This window comes from Carcharhinus amblyrhynchos, chromosome 10 (assembly GCF_965287045.1).
Source record: "Carcharhinus amblyrhynchos chromosome 10, sCarAmb.v2.hapA, whole genome shotgun sequence".
Taxonomy (NCBI): domain Eukaryota; kingdom Metazoa; phylum Chordata; class Chondrichthyes; order Carcharhiniformes; family Carcharhinidae; genus Carcharhinus; species Carcharhinus amblyrhynchos.
This window is the reverse complement of record NC_137333.1, coordinates 107,569,636-107,589,811: the sequence shown is the minus strand read 5'-3', so window position 1 is coordinate 107,589,811 and position 20,176 is coordinate 107,569,636. Positions and strand designations below refer to the sequence as shown.

Here is a 20,176-nt window from a genome sequence, read left to right as displayed (position 1 = left end):
GATAGACGGGTTATTTTCCTCAGAGCAGAGGTGGTTAAAGGGTGACCTAACTGAAATGTGCAAAATGATGAGGGGCCGAGACTGGGTAGACAGGAAAGATTTGATCCCCCCAGCTGAGGGGGCAGTTAGCAGGGGCCAGAGATTGAAGCTGATCGGTAGAAGGATTAGAGGGAACATTTTCATCCAGAGGTTGGTGGCTGTCTGGAATTCACTGTCTGAGTTGATGGTTGAGGCTGAAAGACTCGACTCATTTAAAAGATGCCTGGATCTGAAATGCTGAAACCATCAAGGCTACAGGCCAAGTGCTGGGAAATGGAATTCAAATGAAAAGACCATAGTATATAGGAGCAGAATTAGACCACTCTGCCCATTGAGTCTACTCCACCATTTGATCGTGGCTGATAAGTTTCTCATCCCCCTTCTCCTGCCTTTTCCCAATAACTTTGATCCCCTTATTAATCAAGAACCTATCTATCTCTGTCTTAAAAGCACTAAATGACCCGGCCTCCACAGCCTTCTGCAGCAATGAATTCCACAGATTCACCACCCTCTAGCTGAAGAAATTCCTCCTCATCCCGGTTCGAAAAGGTCATCCCTTTACTCTGAGGCTGTGCCCTCGGATCCTAGTCTCTTCTACTCATGGAAACATCTTCCCCATGTCCACTCGATCCAGGCTTTTTAGTATTCTGTAAGTTTAAGTTTATTTATTAGTGTAACAAGTAGGCTTACATTAATACTGCAGTGAAGCTACTGTGAAAATCCCCTAGTCACCACATAGAGATCCTCCCTCATCCATTGAGTACATGATGTGGAGATGCCGGTATTGGACCGGGGTGGGCACAGTCAGAATCTCACAACACCAGGTTAAAGTCCAACAGGTTTATTTGGTAGCATGAGCTTTCTGAGCTGCCCTTCACTCAGCTCAGGATATACTGTTGCACGTCCATCACAACGTGCAATTTGCGGAGATCATCCAGGCAAATCTTTTGAAAACTCACCTGATGAAGGAGCAGTGCTCCAAAAGCTCATGATACCAAGTAAATCTGTTGGACTTTAACCTGGTGTTGTGAGACTTCCATTGAGTAGAGACCCAGAGTCCTCAAACACTCCTAATATGTCAAGCCCTTCGTTCCTGGGATCATTCATGTGAACCTCCTCTGGACCCTCTCCAAAGCCAGCACATCCTTCCTTAGATATGGGGCCCAAAATTGCTCACAGTACTCTAAATGTAGTCTGACAAGAGCCTTATACAACCTTAGCAGTACATCTCTGCTTTGGTATTCCAGCCTTCTCAAAATGAACGCTAGTTTCTTTTTTTCTCTTTTTTGGCTGTGCAGACATGATGGGTTGAATGGCCTCTTTCTACACTGTACCTGTTTAATAGTGCAATATTGTGATGTGAGTGTGCCCTAAGCAATGTTCCATACATGCTTCATGTGGATTCTCCATTGCTGCCAGCAGCAGATTTGCTGATTTTGTGTGTTTCTTTCTGTCAGGTTTCCGAAAGATTTGCCTGGATGATCTCCGCAAATCACACATCGTGAAGGATGTGCAACAGTACATCCTGAGCCGATTGGACCAGGAGGAAGCTCTGAGGCATCACCTGACCCGGGAGACGGCAGAGATGTTAAACCAACTTCACATCAAGAGTAATGGTTGTTTCCTATACCTGGAGAGAGTGTTGGATGGGGTGCTCGATAATTTCATCATGCTTCGTGAGATCCGCGATATTCCGGGCACCCTCAACGGCCTCTACCTCTGGCTGTGCCAACGGCTCTTCACCCGCAAGCAATTCACCAAAATCCAACCAATCCTCAATGTGATGCTGGCTGCCCAGCGCCCCCTCACCCTGCGCCAGCTCTATGAAGCTGTCTGGACCAAGGGCATGTGTTTGACGGCCATGGAATTCCAGAACAAGATGGAGATGGTGTCTAAACTGCTGCTGGATGGAGAGTTTGGCAGCAAGATTCTCTTCCATCACAGCTTTGCCGAATGGCTACTGGACGTAAAGTACTGCACTCAGAAGTACCTGTGCAGTGCGGCACAGGGGCATGCCATGCTGGCAATGAGTCTGACTTGCTGTGCCAGGGAGCTGACTCCCACTCAGGTGCAAGAATATGCCCGGCACCTTGTTCACTCTCGTCTCCAGGCTGATCCCAGTCGCCTGGCCCTTTGGATGGTATGGAGTGGAGCGCCAGTAACCCGGGACTCTCTCAACTCCATCCTGCCAGTGGAACAGGAGGTCCTCCAGGTCCTGGTCAAGGCTGGAGCCTATGCCTCTGACCAGGAGGGTGGAGACTCCTCAGGAGTCATTCACCGAGCTCTGGAAAGGGAAGACTCCATCCGGATGCTGCTTGAGAATGGGGCGAGTGTCCATCAGCGCGATTCGAGTGGACGTACGCTCCTGGCCAATGCAGCTTACAGTGGCAACTTAGAGGTGGTCAACTTACTGCTATCCAGACAAGCTGATCTAGAGACTGAGGATTATCAAGGACAGACTCCCTTAACCCTAGCTGCTCGAATGGGCCACACCAAAGTGCTTCATTGTCTGATCTCGCACGGTGCCAACATCAATCATGCTGACCAGGAAGGCTGGACTGCACTGCGCTCAGCAGCTTGGGGGGGGCACTCAGAGGCAGTGACAGTACTGCTGGAATCTGGGGGTGCTGAGGCGGACAGCACAGATGCTGACCACCGGACGGCACTAAGGGCTGCAGCCTGGGGTGGGCATGAGGACATTGCACTCACCCTGCTACAGCACGGAGCTGACGTGAACAAAGAGGATACAGACGGCCGGACTGCACTAATTGCTGCTGCCTACATGGGTCACCGGGAGATGGTGGAAATTCTGCTGGATCATGGTGCTGACATCAACCATCGGGATGTAGATGGGCGCTCAGCTCTCTCTGTGGCAGCTCTCTGTGTTCCTGCCAGTCGTGGCTATGCCAATGTGGTGAGCCTGCTAATTGAGCAGGGTGCAGAGGTAGGTCACCGGGACCGTGACGGTCTCACCCCACTCCTGGTGGCTGCTTACGAAGGTCATGCGGATGTGGTGGATCTGCTCCTAGAAGGGGGCGCAGATGTGGATGAGGCTGATGCCACAGGACGCACGCCGCTCCTGGCCGCAGCCTCCATGGGTCATGCTGCTGTTGTCAATGCGTTACTGTTCTGGGGTGCGGCTGTGGATACCATCGACAGTGAAGGGCGGACAGTGCTCAGTATCGCTGCTGCTTATGGCAACACTGATGTAGTGCAGACCCTCCTGGACAGAGGCCTGGATGAGAATCACCGAGACGACACAGGCTGGACCCCCCTCCACATGGCCAGCTTCGAGGGTCACTGCTCTGTTTGCCGGGCACTGATTGAACAGGGTGCTAGGGTGATAGAGGTGGACAATGATGGAAGGATCCCACTAATCCTGGCTGCTCTGGAAGGGCATTACCAGTGTGTCCAGGTCCTCCTGGAATATAAATCCCCCGTGGATTCCCGGGGGTACGATGGGAGGACAGCTCTGTGTACTGCAGCTCTCGAAGGCCACAAGGAAGTGGTGAAGCTGCTTTTGAATAAAGGGGCAAATGTAGACATCAAGGACGCAGACGGACGGCCCTTACTCTACCTCCTGGCCTTGGACAATCAAATGGACATGATGCAGTTACTGCTGGATGATGGAGCTGCCAACTTGGAGTCGCGGGACTTGGATGGACGGACAGTTCTGCACGTATGTAGCTGGCAGGGTAACCTGGAGCTAGTAAAGTTATTGGTCAAGTACGGGGCAGAGGTCAATGCCTTGGACAGTGACCGTCGCTCAGCCCTGCACTCAGCTGCCTGGCAGGGCCACTCGCCTGTGGTGCAGTTTCTGATCGAAAGTGGGGCTCCTGTTGATCATGCTTGTAATCAAGGGGCCACTGGACTCTGCATAGCCGCCCAGGAGGGTCACACTGAGGTGGTGAGGATACTTGTGGAAAAGGGAGCAGATCCTAACCACGCTGACCAGTATGGCCGCACGCCGATGAGAGTGGCAGCCAAACGTGGGCAGACACGGATCATGAAGCTGTTGGAGAAATTTGGTGTGCCAGCGTTCAATGGTTATGTGGCACCAGCAGCTGGACAGAAAGCAGAACAGCACACCTCCACCATGAAGACGCTGTCCTCTGGCACGTCCAACAGCTCTGGAAGTCCTGGTATGACAGGTGGAGAAATGCCTTTTAGCAACCGCGTCTCCAGTGACAAAAAACAAATAGGGGCATCAAGCTCACCATCTGGGTCCCCGGATTCCACTGTGGATCATCGCAAGTCCCTTATGTCCAACAACTCATTGAAGAGTTCCAAAAACTCATCTATTGTCACCTCGTCCACCTACCATTCATTGGCCACTGATCAGACAGTGCCCATTGATAGCTTGACCTTCACGCAGCAGATCCAGCAACACTCATTGCCTCGCAGTCGGAGCCGACACTCCATCCTTACCTCACCTTCCTCAACCCTGGTGAAACCTAAAGCCAACTTGCAAACCAGTGCCATATCCGAAGCAGCAAAGAGCCCCAGTAGACAGGGGGGAACCACACCTGTATCTAGCCCAATATTGGGCATCGATTTGTCAGAGACTAGTCCCAAAGGTAGGAAGGGAGTATCAGTGAAGGCTGGACTGACCAGTGTTCCAGAACAGATTCCCAAAGCTGAAATCACCAAGAAGAATTTGGAGATTACATCACCACTCATCACATCACTTAGCAACAACAAACCCCCTGCTGAGTGGGAGGCGTCACCCTTCACTTGGTGCTACGATAAGCAGACTGCATCCTCGGAGTTTGAGGAGAAATGGAGTGGAATACTGAACAAATCCCAGTGCAGAGGCCACAGGAGTCCCAGGGTCTCTCCCCAGAAATTGAGCTGTACCAGTGCAGTGGAGAAAGTGATGATGGAACCACTGATTGCAATCACTACTTTGGATCCTGAACTGAACCTGAAACAGGCCATCAAACTCCAATTTGAGGGACCAACCAGTGGCTTTAATTACAAGAAGGAGACACCTCTATGAGGGGGTAATATCTTAATGTGTGATGGTAGAATTTTCATCTCCTTTGCAAGACACTATTAAAGAATGGTACACACAGAAAGAAGCTATTCAGCCCATTGTGGTTGTGTCAGCGGATCTATCCATTTAGTAAACCCCACCCCCCCCCCACCCCCCGCCACCGCTCTCCCCAACCCATAGCCTTGCACATTCTCCCTCCTTTAAATATTTCCTTGACTGAATTTCCCTTTGGAAAGTTATTATTAAATCTGCTTCCAGTGCCCTTGCAGGCAGTGCCTTCCAGATCACAACAACTCACTGTGTAAAAATAAATTCATTTCCTCATCTCCATTCGGTCGTCTTCAATCTGTGTCCTCTGGTTACTGACCTTCCTGTCATGGAGATAGTTTCTAAGTGTTTATTCTGTCAAAACTCTTAAATATTGAATATTTCTATCAAGTTCACTCTGAATCTTTTCCACTCTAAAGAAAACAATTCCAGCTTCCTTTTATTTATTCGGCGGATATGGCCATATGTGAGGAGACAGTGGTGAGCTGCCTTCTTGAACGGCTGCAGTCCCTGTGGTGGGGAAGTGGTATTGCCACTGGTTTAATAAATGAGAGATCCAGGGTCATGCTTGAATCCCGTCACGGCAGCTGGGGGAATTTGAATTCAATACACAAAATCTGGAATTAAGAATCTACTGATGACCATGAAACCATTGTCGATTGTCGGAAAAACCCATCTGTTTCACTAATGCCCTTTATGAAAGGAAATCTGCTGTCCTTACCCAGTCTGGCTTACATGTGACTCCAAACCCACAGCAATGTGGTTGACTCTCAACTGCCCTCTGAAATGGGCCAGCAAACCATTCAGTTCAAGGGCTCCTAGAGGTTTACAGTATGGAAACAGGCCTTCGGCCCAACTTGTCCATGCTGCCCAGTTTTTACTGCTAAGCTAGTCCCAACTGCCTGCATTTGGCCCATATCCCTCTATACATCGTACCCATGTAACTATCTAAATACTTTTTAGAGGACAAAATTGTATCCGCCTCTAATACTGCCTCTGGCAGCTTGTTCCAAGCACCACACTTATGTGAAAAAATTGCCCCTCTGGACCGTTTTGTATCTCTCCACTCTCACCTTAAACCTATACCCTCTAGTTTTAGACTCCTCTACCTTTGGGAAAAGATATTAACTATCTAGCTGATCTGTGCCCTCATTATGTTATTGACTGCTATAAGATCACCCCTCAGCCTCCTACGCTCCAGAGGAAAAAAGTCTGTCTATCCAGCCTCTCCTTATAACACGAACCATCAAATCCCAGTAGCATCCTGGTAAATCTTTTCTGTACTCTTTCCCTTTACTGCCTTTTGTTTCTGTGTCCACTTTACTTCCCTCTTACTTCCTGCATCGGTTCCCATCCCCCTGTCACATCCTTTATGAATAAGATGGGAATAGAGGGATACAGTCCCCAGAAGGATAGGGGGTTTTAGTTCAGTCGGGCAGCATGGTCGGTGCAGGCTTGGAGGGCCGAAGGGCCTGTTCCTGTGCTGTAATTTTCTTTGTTCTTTGGTTCATTAGTTTAAATCCTCCGCAACAGCACGAGCAAACACTCCCCCTGGGATATTGGTTCCCATCCTGTCCTGTTGCTGACTGTCTGATTTGTACTGGCCCCAACCCCCCCAGAAACCGGTTCCAATCCCTCCCTCTTGCACCATTTCTCAAGTCACGTATTCATCTTAGCTATCCTGACATTCCTACCCTGACTAGCTTGTGGCACTGGGAGCAATCCTGAGCTGGAGTACTGTGTGCAGTTTTGGGCGCCGCACCTGCGCAAGGATATTTTGGCCTTGGAGGGAGTGCAGAGGAGGTTTACTAGGCTGATACCGGAGTTGAGGGGATTGAGCTATGAGGAGAGGCTGAATAAACTAGGCTTGTACTCGTTAGAGTTTAGAAGAATGAGGGGAGATCTCATTGAGACGTATAAGATGATGAATGGGATGGATAGGATAGAGGTGGAGAGACTCTTCCCGCTCAAAAAAGACAGTAGGACTAGGGGGCACAGCCTCAAGATAAAGGGGGGGCGGTTTAGAACGGAGTTGAGGAGGAACTTCTTCACTCAAAGGGTGGTGAATCTCTGGAATTCTCTGCCCGTTGAAGTGGTGGAGGCTGCCTCGCTAAATATTTTTAAGAAGCGGGTTGATGGGTTTTTGATAAGAGAGGGGATTAAGGGTTATGGGGAGAGGGCGGGAAAGTGGAACTGAGCCACGACAGATCAGCCATGATCTTATTGAATGGCGGGGCAGGCTCGAAGGGCCAGATGGCCTACTCCTGCTCCTATTTCTTATGTTCTTATGTTACTACCTTTAAGGTCCTACTTTTTAGTTTAACTCCTAACTCCCTAAATTCAGCTTGTTGGACCTCATCCTGTTTGTTACCTATATTGTTGGTGCCTATATGCACCACAACAGCTGGCTGTTCACCCTCCCCCTCCAGAAAGATTTACTAGGATGCGACTGGGACTTGATGGATTGAGTTATAAGGATAGGCTGGATAGACTGGGACTTTTTTCTCTGGAGCGTAGGAGGCTGAGGGGTGATCTTATAGAGGTCTATAAAATAATGAGGGGCACAGATCAGCTAGATAGTCAATATCTTTTCCCAAAGGCAGGGGAGTCTAAAATTAGAGGGCAGAGGTTTAAGGTGAGAGGGAAGAGATACAGAAGTGTCCAGAGGGGCAATTTTTTCACACAGAGGGTGGTGAGTGGAACAAGCTGCCAGAGGTGGTAGTAGAGGCGGGTACAATTTTATCTTTTAAAAATCATTTAGACAGTTACATGGGTATGATGGGTATAAAGGGATATGGGCCAAATGTGGGCAATTAGGATTAGCTTAGGGGTTTTAAAAAAAAGTGGCATGGATAAGTTGGGCTGAAGGGCCTGTTTCCATGCTATAAATCTCTGTGACTCTAATGTCCTGCAGCCACTCCAAGACATCCTTAACCCCTGCACTAGGGAGGCAACATACCGTCCTGGAGTCTTGTTTGCGAACGCAGAAATGCCTGGTTATTCCCCTTATAATTGAGTCCCCTATCATGATAGCTCTGCCATTCTTTTTCCTGCCCTGCTGTTTAGCAGAGCCACGGTGCCATGAACCTGGCTGCTGCCACCTTCCCCTGGTGAGCCATCTCCCCCAACAGTATCCAAAAGGGTATATGGGCTTTGGAGGGAGATGACTGCAGAGGATACCTGAACTAACTTCCTATTATTCCTCTATCTGGTGGTCACCCATGTATAGAAATCATAGAAACCCTACAGTGCAGAAGGAGGCCATTTGGCCCAGCAAGTCTTCACCGACAACAATCTCACCCATGCCCTATCCCCATATATTTACTCTGTTAACCTCTAACTTAAGCATCTCGGAACACTAAGGGGCAATTTAGTATGGCCAATGCACCTAACTTGCACATCTTTAGACTGTGGGAGGAAACCAGAGCACCTGGTGGAAACCCACGCTGACATGGGAGAATGTGCAAATTCGCACAGACAGTGACCCAAGCCAGGAATTGAACCCAGGTCCCTGGAGCTGTGAGGCAGCAGTGCTAACCCACTGTTACACTGTGCTGTTCCCTATCTCCTCAGTAATTTTTATCTGTGTGTGACCAACTCAGAGTGCTGTCCACGACTTCCTCAGCATTGCAGATGCTCCAAAGTGAATCCATCTGCAGCTCCAGAGCCGTCAAGCAGTCTAACAGGAACTGCAGTTGGACACGCTTCTTGCCTGTGAAGGAACCAGGGATACAGGAGGGATCCCTGAATTCCCACATCACACAAGAGGAACATGACACAAGTCTGGGATTTCCTTAAGTTAACTTAACAACAACAACTACAATGCCAAGACGAAAAAAGAGAAAAAAAGGAGAAACTACTTACCAGTCACTAGCCAACCACTCACCTGCTGGCTGTGATGGCTCAGTTTGTTTTCTTTCTACCTCTCACTTGCCCTCGAGACTCCCTCACAGGTCCACCTCTTGGCATCTCTTCCCCCGCCCTCAGCACCAAATTCCCACTCAGTTCCAAACTCTCGATACCCTCACTCTGGCTGAATCTCACTCTGGCTGCTGTCTCTCTCTCTCTCACTGGCTTGTATAAGATCACTGGTTAGGGATTAGTGTTGGATGACCACTGGCCCAGTCAGTGATACCACATCCCTGGATTGAATTTAAAAAACACAGACAGTGCTGTTTGGGAGGTACTGAACCCTAATTCATTTTGAATCAGTGACATTGAAGGAACGGCTATTTATTTCCAAGTCAAGATGGTGAAACTATTTCCAGTGACGGGGATCAGTGGACACACATTGAAAGAGACTGAACCGGCAGGTGGTGGCATTGGTATCTGCTGCCTTTGCTGCTTGGAAGGTGTTGCCTAAGGAGCTTTGGCGAGTTGCTGCAGTGCATCTTGTAAGACCATATGAAGTAGGAAGAGTAGTAGGCCATTCAGCCCCTCAAGCCTGCTCCCCATTCAATAGGATCATAGCTGATGCAACATTCCTCATGTCCATTTTCCTGCTCTTTTCCCATATCCCTCGATTCCCTTACTGATGAAAATCTCTCTATCTCAGCTTGAAAGATATACAGGGACTTTGCCCACAGCTCTCTGTGGCAAGGACATTACAAAACTCACAACCACACTATACTCCATTTGCCAACTTTTTGCATACTTAACCTATCAATATCTCTTTGTAAAATCATTAGAAACATAGAACAGTGCAGGCCCTTCGGCCCTCGATGTTGTGCTGAGCTATGTCCAATCCCAAGATTAAGCTATCCCTCTCCCTATCATTCTGGTGTGCTCCATGTGCCTATCCAATAACTGCTTGAAAGTTCCTAACATGTCCGACTCCACTATCACAGCAGGCAGTCTATTCCCAACCACTCTCTGAGTAAAGAATCTACCTCGGACATCCCTCCTTATCTCCCACAATCAACCTTATAGTTATAACCCCTAGTAACAGCTACATCCACCCGAGGAAATAGTCTCCGCACGTCCAGTATATCAATCCCTCTCATCATCTTATAAACCTCTATTAAGTTGCCTCTCATCCTCTCCGCTCTAAAGAGAAAAGCCCCAGCTCCCTCAACCTTTCCTCATAAGACCTACCCTCCAAACCAGGCAGCATCCTGGTAAATCTCCTCTGCACTCTCTCCAATGCTTCCACATCCTTCTTATAATGAGGTGACCAGAACTGAGCACAATATTCCAAATGTAGTCTCACCAACGTCCGGTATAGTTGCAGCATAACCCCACGGCTCTTAAACTCAAACCCCCGTTAATAGACGCTGACACACTATAAGCCTTCTTCACGGCTCTATCCACTATCCACGCTATCCACTTTGTATCCCTTTCGCAACTTGCCTTTCCATCTATTTTTGTGTTGTCTGCAAACTTGGCTACAGTTTAGATAGTACATACTGCTGCTATGAGCATGGGTGGAGGAGGGAGTGAATGTTTGTGGATGGGGTGCCAATCAAGCAGCTGCTTTGTCCTGGATGGTGTCAAGCTTCCTGAGTGTTTTTGAATCTATCCTTACCCAGGCAAATGGAGAATATTCCATCCCATTCCTGACTTGTACTTGTAAATAGGGGACAGGCTTTGGTGGCTCAGGAGGTGAGTTACTCTCCACCAAATTTTGCTGATGACACCAAAGTCGGAGGTGTGGTAGATTGTGAGGAAGGGTGTCATAGTTTGCAGGGTGACTTAGAAAGGTTGCAGAGCTGGGCCGCGAGGTGGCGGATGGAGTTTAATGTGGAGAAGTGTGAGGTAATTCATTTCGGTAGGAATAACAGATGTGTTGAGTATAGGGCTAACGGGAGGACTTTGAATAGTGTGGAGGAGCAGAGGGATCTAGGTGTATGTGTACATAGATCCCTGAAAGTTGGGAATCAAGTAGATAAGGTTGTTAAGAAGGCATACGGTGTCTTGGCGTTTATTGGTAGGGGGATTGAATTTAGGAGTCGCAGCGTCATGATGCAACTGTACACAACTCTGGTGCGGCCGCACTTGGAGTATTGTGTGCAGTTCTGGTCCCCACATTACAGGAAGGATGTAGAGGCTTTGGAGAGGGTGCAGAAGAGGTTTACCAGGATGTTGCCTGGTATGGAGGGGAGATCCTATGAGGAGAGACTGAGAGATTTGGGGTTGTTTTCGCTGGAAAGAAGGCGGCTAAGAGGGGACCTTATTGAAACATATAAGATGATTAGAGGTTTAGACAGGGTGGATAGTGATAGCCTTTTTCCTAGGATGGAGAAAGCTAGCACGAGGGGGCACGGCTTTAAATTAAGGGGGGGTAGTTATAGGACTGATGTCAGGGGTAGGTTCTTTACCCAGAGGGTGGTGAGGGACTGGAATGCCCTGCCAGCTGCAGTTGTAAATGCGCCTAGTTTGGGGGCGTTTAAGAGATCTGTGGATAGGTTTATGGACGAAATGGGATTGGTTTAGATTAGTGGGTTAGTGTTGTTTTTTTTTAAAAAAGCTGGTCGGCGCAACATCATGGGCCAAAGGGCCTGTTCTGCGCTGTAATGTTCTATGTTCTAAATTCCGAGCCTCTGAGCTGCTGTTTTAGCCAGTCTGATTCAGTTTCTAGGTAATATCAAAAGAAATAGGAGCAGCATTAGGCCATTCAGTCCCTCGAGGCTTATCATTTGATAAGGTCATGGCTGATCTAATTGAGACCTTAACTCCATTTTCCAGCCTGTAGAATTCAGCAAAAGAGGACAAAGAATTTGGCCAAGAGGAGAAAAATAAAGTGAGAGTAAGAATCATAGGAACTAGGAGCAGCCCCTCGAGCCTGCTCCGTCATTTAATACAATCACAACTAATTTCATCTCCGCTTTCCTGCCCATTCACCATCGCCCTTCAAATGCATTTTTAATTAAAAATCTGTCTATCTCCTTTTAAATTTACTCCAAGTCCCAGCATCCACCATGCTCCGGGGCAGCGAATTCCAGACTCTCATCTCTTAACTCTCATAACTTTCATCTCTGTTTTAAATCTGTCACCCCTTATCCGAAAACTATGACCTCTTGTCCCAGATTGCCCTACAAGAGGAAACACCCTCTCCATTCTACTTTTGTCCATCCCCATTATCATCTTGTACACCTCAATTAAATCACCTCTCATTCTTCTAAACTTCAGGGGGTATTGGCCTAAACTGTCCAATCGCTCTTCATAAGACAAGCCTCTTATCTCTGGAATCAATCTCGTGAATCTCCTCTGAACCGCCTCCAATACAACTCCATCCCTCCTCAAGTAAGGAGACCAAATATTCTAAGTGCACTACATTCTAAGTGCGGTCTCACTAATGCTTTGTGCAGGAGCTGCAACACTACTTTTGTATTCTATTCCTTTAGCAATGGATGCCAAGATTCCAGTTACTTTCCTTATCACCTGCTGTACCTGCATACTAGTTTTCTACGATTCAAGCATGAGGACACTCAGATCCCTCTGCACTGAAGCTTCTCTCCATATAGACAATAATTTGCCTTTGCATTTTTCCTACCAAAACAGATAACCCCACGCTTAACGTTAAACTCCATCTGCCTCATTTTGTCCCGTTCACTTAGCTATCCAAATCCATTTGTAAATTTTATTATCACAAGTTACTATCCTACCTCTTTCATGTTGTCTGTAAATTTGGCCATAGTCCCTGCAATCCCTGATTGTAAGTAGTTGGAACGCGAGTATTAAACCCTGTGGCACCCCACTAGTTACATCTTGTCAAGTAGAGAACGATCCATTTATCCCCATTCTCTGCCTTCTGTTCATTAGCAAATCCTCAACGCAAGCTAATAAAATACCCCCAATCCCATGTGAACTAATTTTGTTTGCACCTTATCAAATGCCTTCTGAAGTCCAGATATACTACAGCTACAGGATCACCATGATCCACCTTGCTTGTTACATCACAGATTAGTCAAACATGATTTACCCTCACAAAAGCATGCTGACTTTCTAAATATCGGTTAATACTTTCTTTAAAACGGATTCTATCAATTTCCCCACAACAGATGTTAACTAATTGGCCTATAGTTTCCTATAGTTGCCTCCCTTTTTGAATAAGGGTGTTACATTAACATTTTTCCAATCTACCAGAACTATTTCCATTGGAATATTATAACTAATATATGGACAGTACGGTATCACAGTGGTTAGCACTGCTGCCTCACAGCGCCAGGGACTCAGGTTCAATTCGGGCTTGGGTCACTGTCTGTGCAGAGTTTGCACATTCTCCTCGTGTCTGCGTGGGTTTCCTCTGGATGCTCTGGTTTCCTCCCACAGTCCAAAGATGTGTGAGTTAGGTTGATTGGCTGTGCTAAATTGCCCCTTGTGTCAGAGGGATTAGCAGGCTAAGTACGAGGGGTTACGGGAATAGGGCCTTGGTGGTTGGTACAGACTCAATGGACGAATGGTCTCCTTGTGTACTGTAGGGATTCTATGATTCACTGGATCCACTGTCTCTAACATCACTTCCTTTAAGCCTCTGGATGTAGGACATTAGGCCCTGGAAACCTGGCTGTGCACAAACCCAATAGTTTGCTCAGTACTTTTTCCCTAGTAATGATGATAGTTCTAGTCACTCGCTTTCTATAACCTCTGTGTTTTCTGTTATTATTAGGAACATATTGCAGGGAACATAGAAAGTAGCGTAAAAGCTTCTATAAGTATGTGAAGAGAAAAAAACCAGTAACATCAGAAGTTGGAAAAATTATATTGGGAAACAAAGAAATGGCAGAAGAATTGAACACATATTTTGATACTGTCTTCACAAAAGCGAGCACAAATAATCTCCCAGAAATATTCAGGAACCAAGTGAGAGGGTGGGATTGAAGGAAATCAGTATTAGTAAGAAAATGGTGCTGGGGAAATGAATGGGGTTAAAGGCTGACAATCCCCAGGGCAGCTGGAGTACTGTGTGCAGTTTTGGGCGCCGCACCTGCGCAAAGATATTTTGGCCTTGGAGGGAGTGCAGAGGAGGTTTACTAGGCTGATACCGGAGTTGAGGGGGTTGAGCTATGAGGAGAGGCTGAATAAACTAGGCTTGTACTCGTTACAGTTTAGAAGAATGAGGGAGATCTCATTGAGACGTATAAGATGATGAATGGGATGGATAGGATAGAGGTGGAGAGACTCTTCCCGCTCAAAAAGGACAGTAGGACTAGGGGGCACAGCCTCAAGATAAAGGGGGGGCGGTTTAGAACGGAGTTGAGGAGGAACTTCTTCACTCAAAGGGTGGTGAATCTCTGGAATTCTCTGCCTGTTGAAGTGGTGGAGGCTGCCTCGCTAAATATTTTTAAGACGCGGGTTGATGGGTTTTTGATAAGAGAGGGGATTAAGGGTTATGGGGAGAGGGCGGGAAAGTGGAACTGAGCCACGACAGATCAGCCATGATTTTACTGAATGGCGGGGCAGGCTCGAAGGGCTAGATGGCCTACTCCTGCTCCTATTTCTTATGTTCTTATGTAATCTACATCCCAGAGTATTAAAGGAAAAGGCTCTGGAAATATTGGATGCATTGTTGGACATCTTGTGAAACTCTATAGACTCTGGAGCTGTTCCTGCAGATTGGACGGTGGCAAATGTAACCCCACTATTTAAAAAGGGAGAGAGAGAGAAAAGGGAGAATTATAAACCAGTTAACCTGACATCAGGAATCAGGAAAATGCTGGAGTCTATAGTAAAAGATGTGATAACAGAACATTTTGAAAAGTATTAACCGGATTGGACAAAGCCAGCATGGGATTATGAAAAGCAAATCATGCTTAATAAATTGACTGGAGTTTTCTGAGGATGTAACAGGGAGAATAGACACGGGAGAACTAGTGGATGTGGTGTATTTGGGCTTTCAGAAGGCTTTTGGTAATGTCCCTCATAAGAGGTCAGTGGGTAAAATTGAAGCCCAGGGAATAGGGGGTAATGTACTGGCATGGATCAACAAATGGGGAATAGAGAATGGGAATAAATGGGTCTTGTTCCAACTGGCTGACAGTGACTAGTGGGGGGCTGCAGGGCTCAGTGCTTAGGCCCCAGCTGGTCACAATATTTATAAATGACCTGGATGAAGAATCCAAATGTAACATTTCGAAGTTTGCTGACGACACAAACTGATTGGCATTGTGAGCTGTGAGGAGGATGCAGGGAGGCTTCAAGGTGATTTAGACAAGTTGTGAGTGGGAAAACACAGGACAGATCCCGTACCATGTGGCTAAATGTGAAATTATACACTTTGGCGTGACAAACAGAAAGGAAGAATATTAGTTAATTCTCTACAACCACCCTCTCTGGCTTCTGTCAAGAAGCCAATTTTGTATCCATTTAGATACCTCACCCTGGATCCAGTGAGATTTAACCTTAAGCAACAACCTACCATGTGGTACCTTGTCACAGGCCTTGCTAAAATCCATGTAGACAACATCAACTGCACTGCCCTTATCTACCTTCTTGGTTACCCCTTCAAAAAACTCAATCAAATTTGTGAGACATGATTTTCCACTCACAAAGCCATGCTGACTGTCCCTAATCAGTCCTTGCATCTCTAAATGCCTGTAGAACCTGTAGAGATGGGTACAATTTTGCCATTTAAAAAGCATTTTGACAGTTACATGCATAAAATGGGTATAGTGGGATATGGGCCACAGGCAGTTGGGGAAAGCTTAATGGTAAAAACTGGGCAGCATGGACAGGTTGGGCCAAAGGGCCTGTTTCCATTTTGTAATCTTGTTGACTCTATGATAATAACTTTGGGAAACAATGCTGCACATTTCCAAAGATCAACCATTCACCATCAATGCCTCTTTAAGTCCAGAGGATTTAGTTTTGCTAATTCAGTTCACTTGAAGACAGATGTCTCTCGTTTAACCAAATAAATATGGCAGCACCAACAATGCAGCTCTCCGTCAGCACTGACCCTCTGACAGTGTGGCACTCCCTCAGTACTGACCCTCTGACAGTGCGGCACTCCCTCAGCACTGACCCTCTGACAGTGCGGCACTCCCTCAGTACTGACCCTCTGACAGTGCGGCACTCCCTCAGCACTGACCCTCTGACAGTGCGGCACTCCCTCAGCACTGACCCTCTGACAGTGCGGCACTCCCTCAGTACTGACCCTCTGACAGTGCGGCACTCCGTCAGTACTGACCCTCTGACAGTGCAGCACTCCCTCAGCACTGACCCTCTGACAGTGCGGCGCTCCCTCAGCACTGACCCTCTGACAGTGCGGCACTCCCTCAGTACTGACCCTCTGACAGTGCGGCACTCCCTCAGCACTGACCCTCTGACAGTGCGGCACTCCCTCAGTACTGACCCTCTGACAATGCAGCACTCCCTCAGCACTGACCCTCTGACAGTGCGGCGCTCCCTCAGCACTGACCCTCTGACAGTGCGGCGTTCCCTCAGTACTGACCCTCTGACAGTGCGGCACTCCCTCAGTACTGACCCTCTGACAGTGCGGCACTCCCCCAGTACTGACCCTCTGACTGTCAGATTTGTCTTCAAACCTGTGGAGTCTAGCTCAATCCCTTGACTTTTTTGTATAGAGGCAAGAGTGCTTCCACTGAGGAGAAAATAAGTGGTCCTGATCTGGTTTTCTCTGTATTTTTGCAGGAATGCTTCTAGCAACTGATTGAATCGCAGTGAAAATGGATATATTTGCTTTGGATGCAGTGGCAGTATCACTGATTCTCACTGATCACCATGGTTGAGATTCCAGGAAAGGCAGCAGTGGTTGTAATGTTCCAGCACAGTCCTCCTGGACACCACTACATAATTCAGGAAATGGGCAGGCGTATTCCTGAACGGTTAAAATGTATGATTGTGTAAATATGTATTTGCGTTCTGTGCTATGTTTAATGCCTACTTCTACTGTTAAACAGTGTGTACATTATTTGGGTCTTTTCCTGGTGTAATCAGGATGGAAGTTTTATTTTTCCTATTCCTTCAGCATGAACACTAATGGGAAGTGAGTGTGAAAGTTCAGCTGGGTATTATTCTAATCTCTGACCAGAGTGGAAACTCCCGTACACCTCCAGTGTTGCTCTCTGACCCCTGGGTCAAATCTATGACAGTCTGAACAGGTTTGAATCCAGGAATCGGGTCACACTGAGTAATTTGCCCCATAATATTCTCAGTAGCCTGTAATATTCTCAAGCTGTGCCACTGTTAATAGTATTACAAACACGTACATGCACACATGAATGGTACTTGTGCCATTGACTGTATACTTATGCACATGATGTCGAATGAGCAAGTGTTATCATTAATAATGCCCACGTGAATTGCACAGCCACTCTTATTAGTGGTTTTCAGACTGCTGGTTACTATGGACCGAGGAACAAATTAGTTTTTTTGCAGGGCACAGGGTGAGATGGGTTTGGATTATTCCTCCAGCCCTCCAACTTTTTGCTGTTCCCAAGCTGCTTGTAACCTTTCCCCTGGGGGAACAGCACACACACCCTCCTCCCCCTCATGGGGAGAATGAGGTGGTGGGGTGGGATGGGGTGGAGGGGGGGAATATACCCAGGCTGTAGGATAGTGAAGATTGCTGAGATGTGTGTTGGCTAGTGAGCTGGGTATGTGTGATTACACCAGTTTCTTACTGAATATTCAGAAGGTGCTGAAGGGGAGAATCTGGGATTCCTTCTGACAAGAATATTGAGCAAGAGTGTGGATCCTGGACAGTGTTTGTGAGAACAGGGGAAAGAATGGGGAGCCTGGCTTTCTGTGAGGAGTTATGGGGAGGGACATACCAACAGATCTCTGACCCTCAAGGTAACACATACTGATGACCTCACAACGTTCCAGATAATATTGGGGTCATTTCTGAACCTTGGGGGGGAAAAGCTCCCTCATTGCCATAACTGCCCCATTTTCTTGTTTACTATAAAATTTTTAATTTTTTATTTTTTAGAAGGGAAGGGCCAGGGGTTGCTGGGTAGGCTTGTTTTTTATTTTGGTGCTGTTCTGATGTTCTTTTGTACAGAGGGTTACTAATTTTCACTGGCAGAGTCAGCTGGTTGCTGTTCCCTCTTTCTGGTTTTATACATGGATTTTTTTGAGACAAAACTCTTGTTACTACTGGACGCTCTATCCCAATCTTACCAAATACAAATGTTTTGGATTTAAACATGTCCCTGTCTCTCGTATCCTTGTTTCTAAGCTGCCTACTCACTCCAATAGCTGCCCATGATCATCTATGGAGAGAAAATGATATAAGAACATAAGAACATAAGAAATAGGAGCAGGGGCCCCTCATCACAATGAGTGCTAAGAACAGAAGGTGCTGTAGGGTTAATGTCACTGGGTTAGCAATCTAGAAGTCCAGGCTAATATGCTGAGGATGTGGGTTCAAATCCCACCAAGACAGCTGTGCTATTTAATATTCAATTTAAATATTAAGCAAAGCTCAGTAATTGCTGTAAAAACCCACGTGATTTGCTAATGTTCTTTAATGCCATCCTGGTCTAGTCTATATGTGACTCCATACCCACAGCATTGTTGGTGACCCTTCACTGACCCTCTGAAAAAGCCCAGCAAGTGACTCAGTTCAAGGACAGTCAATGCATGGCCAATAATTGATGGCCCATATTCCCATTGAGTCACAGGGGGCAATCTCACCAAAAATGGGCGAGTTAAAAATAAAAAAAATGAAGTAAGATCTATTTTGCACCAGCAGGGGAAAGGGATGGGGCCTCGGCTCACACAAAAGCCAGCAGATCTCAGCAGAGGGTGCCACTGCGCATGCATAGATCTCTGTGTGCAATAATGCCCCTAATGTCCTCCTCCACATTAGCTAGCCTCCATGGCCAATCCATCCCTCCCCGATGGACTGGCTGATCGCTGGCTGTGGGTCACAGCCACCCCCAATGCCAAATTCAAAGTGCACAGCATCCCCCCCTCCACCTCTGCCTTCGGCCCCACCAATTTCAGGCACCGCCCCTCCCAGTAGTCCCCTTCCCTAGTGCCAGGTGGACAGTGCCAGGGTGCCCCCAGTCTCTGGGGGCTTGGGGGGGGGGGGGGAGCGGGGGGGGGTGGGGGCAGGCTGAATGGCTTCCGGTCCTACTGGCGAGGCCATCACGACAGATCCCCATTGATGGGGACCATACATGATTGGAGAATTGTGTCCCTGGCTCTCTTGAAATATTTAATTTCTATTTTAAATAATCAGCCTCATGCCTGAAAAGAAGGTCTTTTGGCTTTTTAAGAACATAAGAACATAAGAAATAGAAGCAGGAGTAGGCCACCTAGCCCTTCGAGCCTGCCCCGCCATTCAATAAGATCATGGCTGATCTGTCGTGGCTCAGTTCCACATTCCCGCCCTCTCCCCATAACCCTTAATCCCCTCTCATCAAAAACCCATCAACCTGTGTCTTAAAAATATTTAGCGAGGCAGCCTCCACCACTTCAACGGGCAGAGAATTCCAGAGATTCACCACCCTTTGAGTGAAGAAGTTCCTCCTCAACTCTGTTCTAAACCGCCCCCCCTTTATCTTGAGGCTATGCCCCCTAGTCCTACTATCCTTTCTGAGCGGGAAGAGCCTCTCCACCTCTATCCTATCAACAAACAAAGAACAAAGAACAACACAGCACGGGAAACAGGCCCTTCGGCCCAACGAGCCCGCGCCGCCGTCCCATTGTCTCAGTGACCTATTCATGATTTTAGTCTACGCCTAATGTGCGAGGATCAGGGAGGTCCAATATAGGGACAATTTGTTACCCAATCAATCAGCCTAAAAGCGCATCTTTGGGATGTGGGAGGAAACCGGAGCACCCGGAGGAAACCCACGCAACCACGGGGAGAACGCGCAAACTTCCACAGACACAGGCCCAAATCCATGTGTCTGCACAGCAACAGAGATAGTCTCTGAGCTGTCATGTTGCCCTCGAGATGGTCCAGTTTAAGCACACTAACGACATGAAGCAATAGGCAACTCCCGAAGCAACATCCAAGAGCAGCCCACTACAACCTGCCGCATGCATGCCCCTTGCTGGTCAACAAGGTGGACTTAAATGCCTGTGGAGACAAAAAATTCATTATTAAACAGGCAAAGACTGTAACATCCCTGAGGCCAAAACGGAATCCCAAGCCTACAATGTTTAGTAAGGCCT

The 20,176-nt window shown here is 47.4% G+C and overlaps 1 protein-coding gene across 1 annotated transcript in view; it reads left to right on the top strand.

The window, feature by feature from the left end:
* The window catches only part of LOC145349266 (uncharacterized), a 53,267-nt gene extending 35,069 nt beyond the window's left edge, over window positions 1-18,198 (top strand). Inside the window, exons 4-5 of the mRNA XM_080197769.1 lie at window positions 1,497-5,042; window positions 16,676-18,198. Of these exons, the coding sequence (XP_080053895.1) occupies window positions 1,497-5,038 (3,542 nt within the window). The 3' untranslated portion in view covers window positions 5,039-5,042; window positions 16,676-18,198. The remainder of the gene's footprint in view (window positions 1-1,496; window positions 5,043-16,675) is intronic.
* Window positions 18,199-20,176: the final 1,978 nt, after the last annotated feature.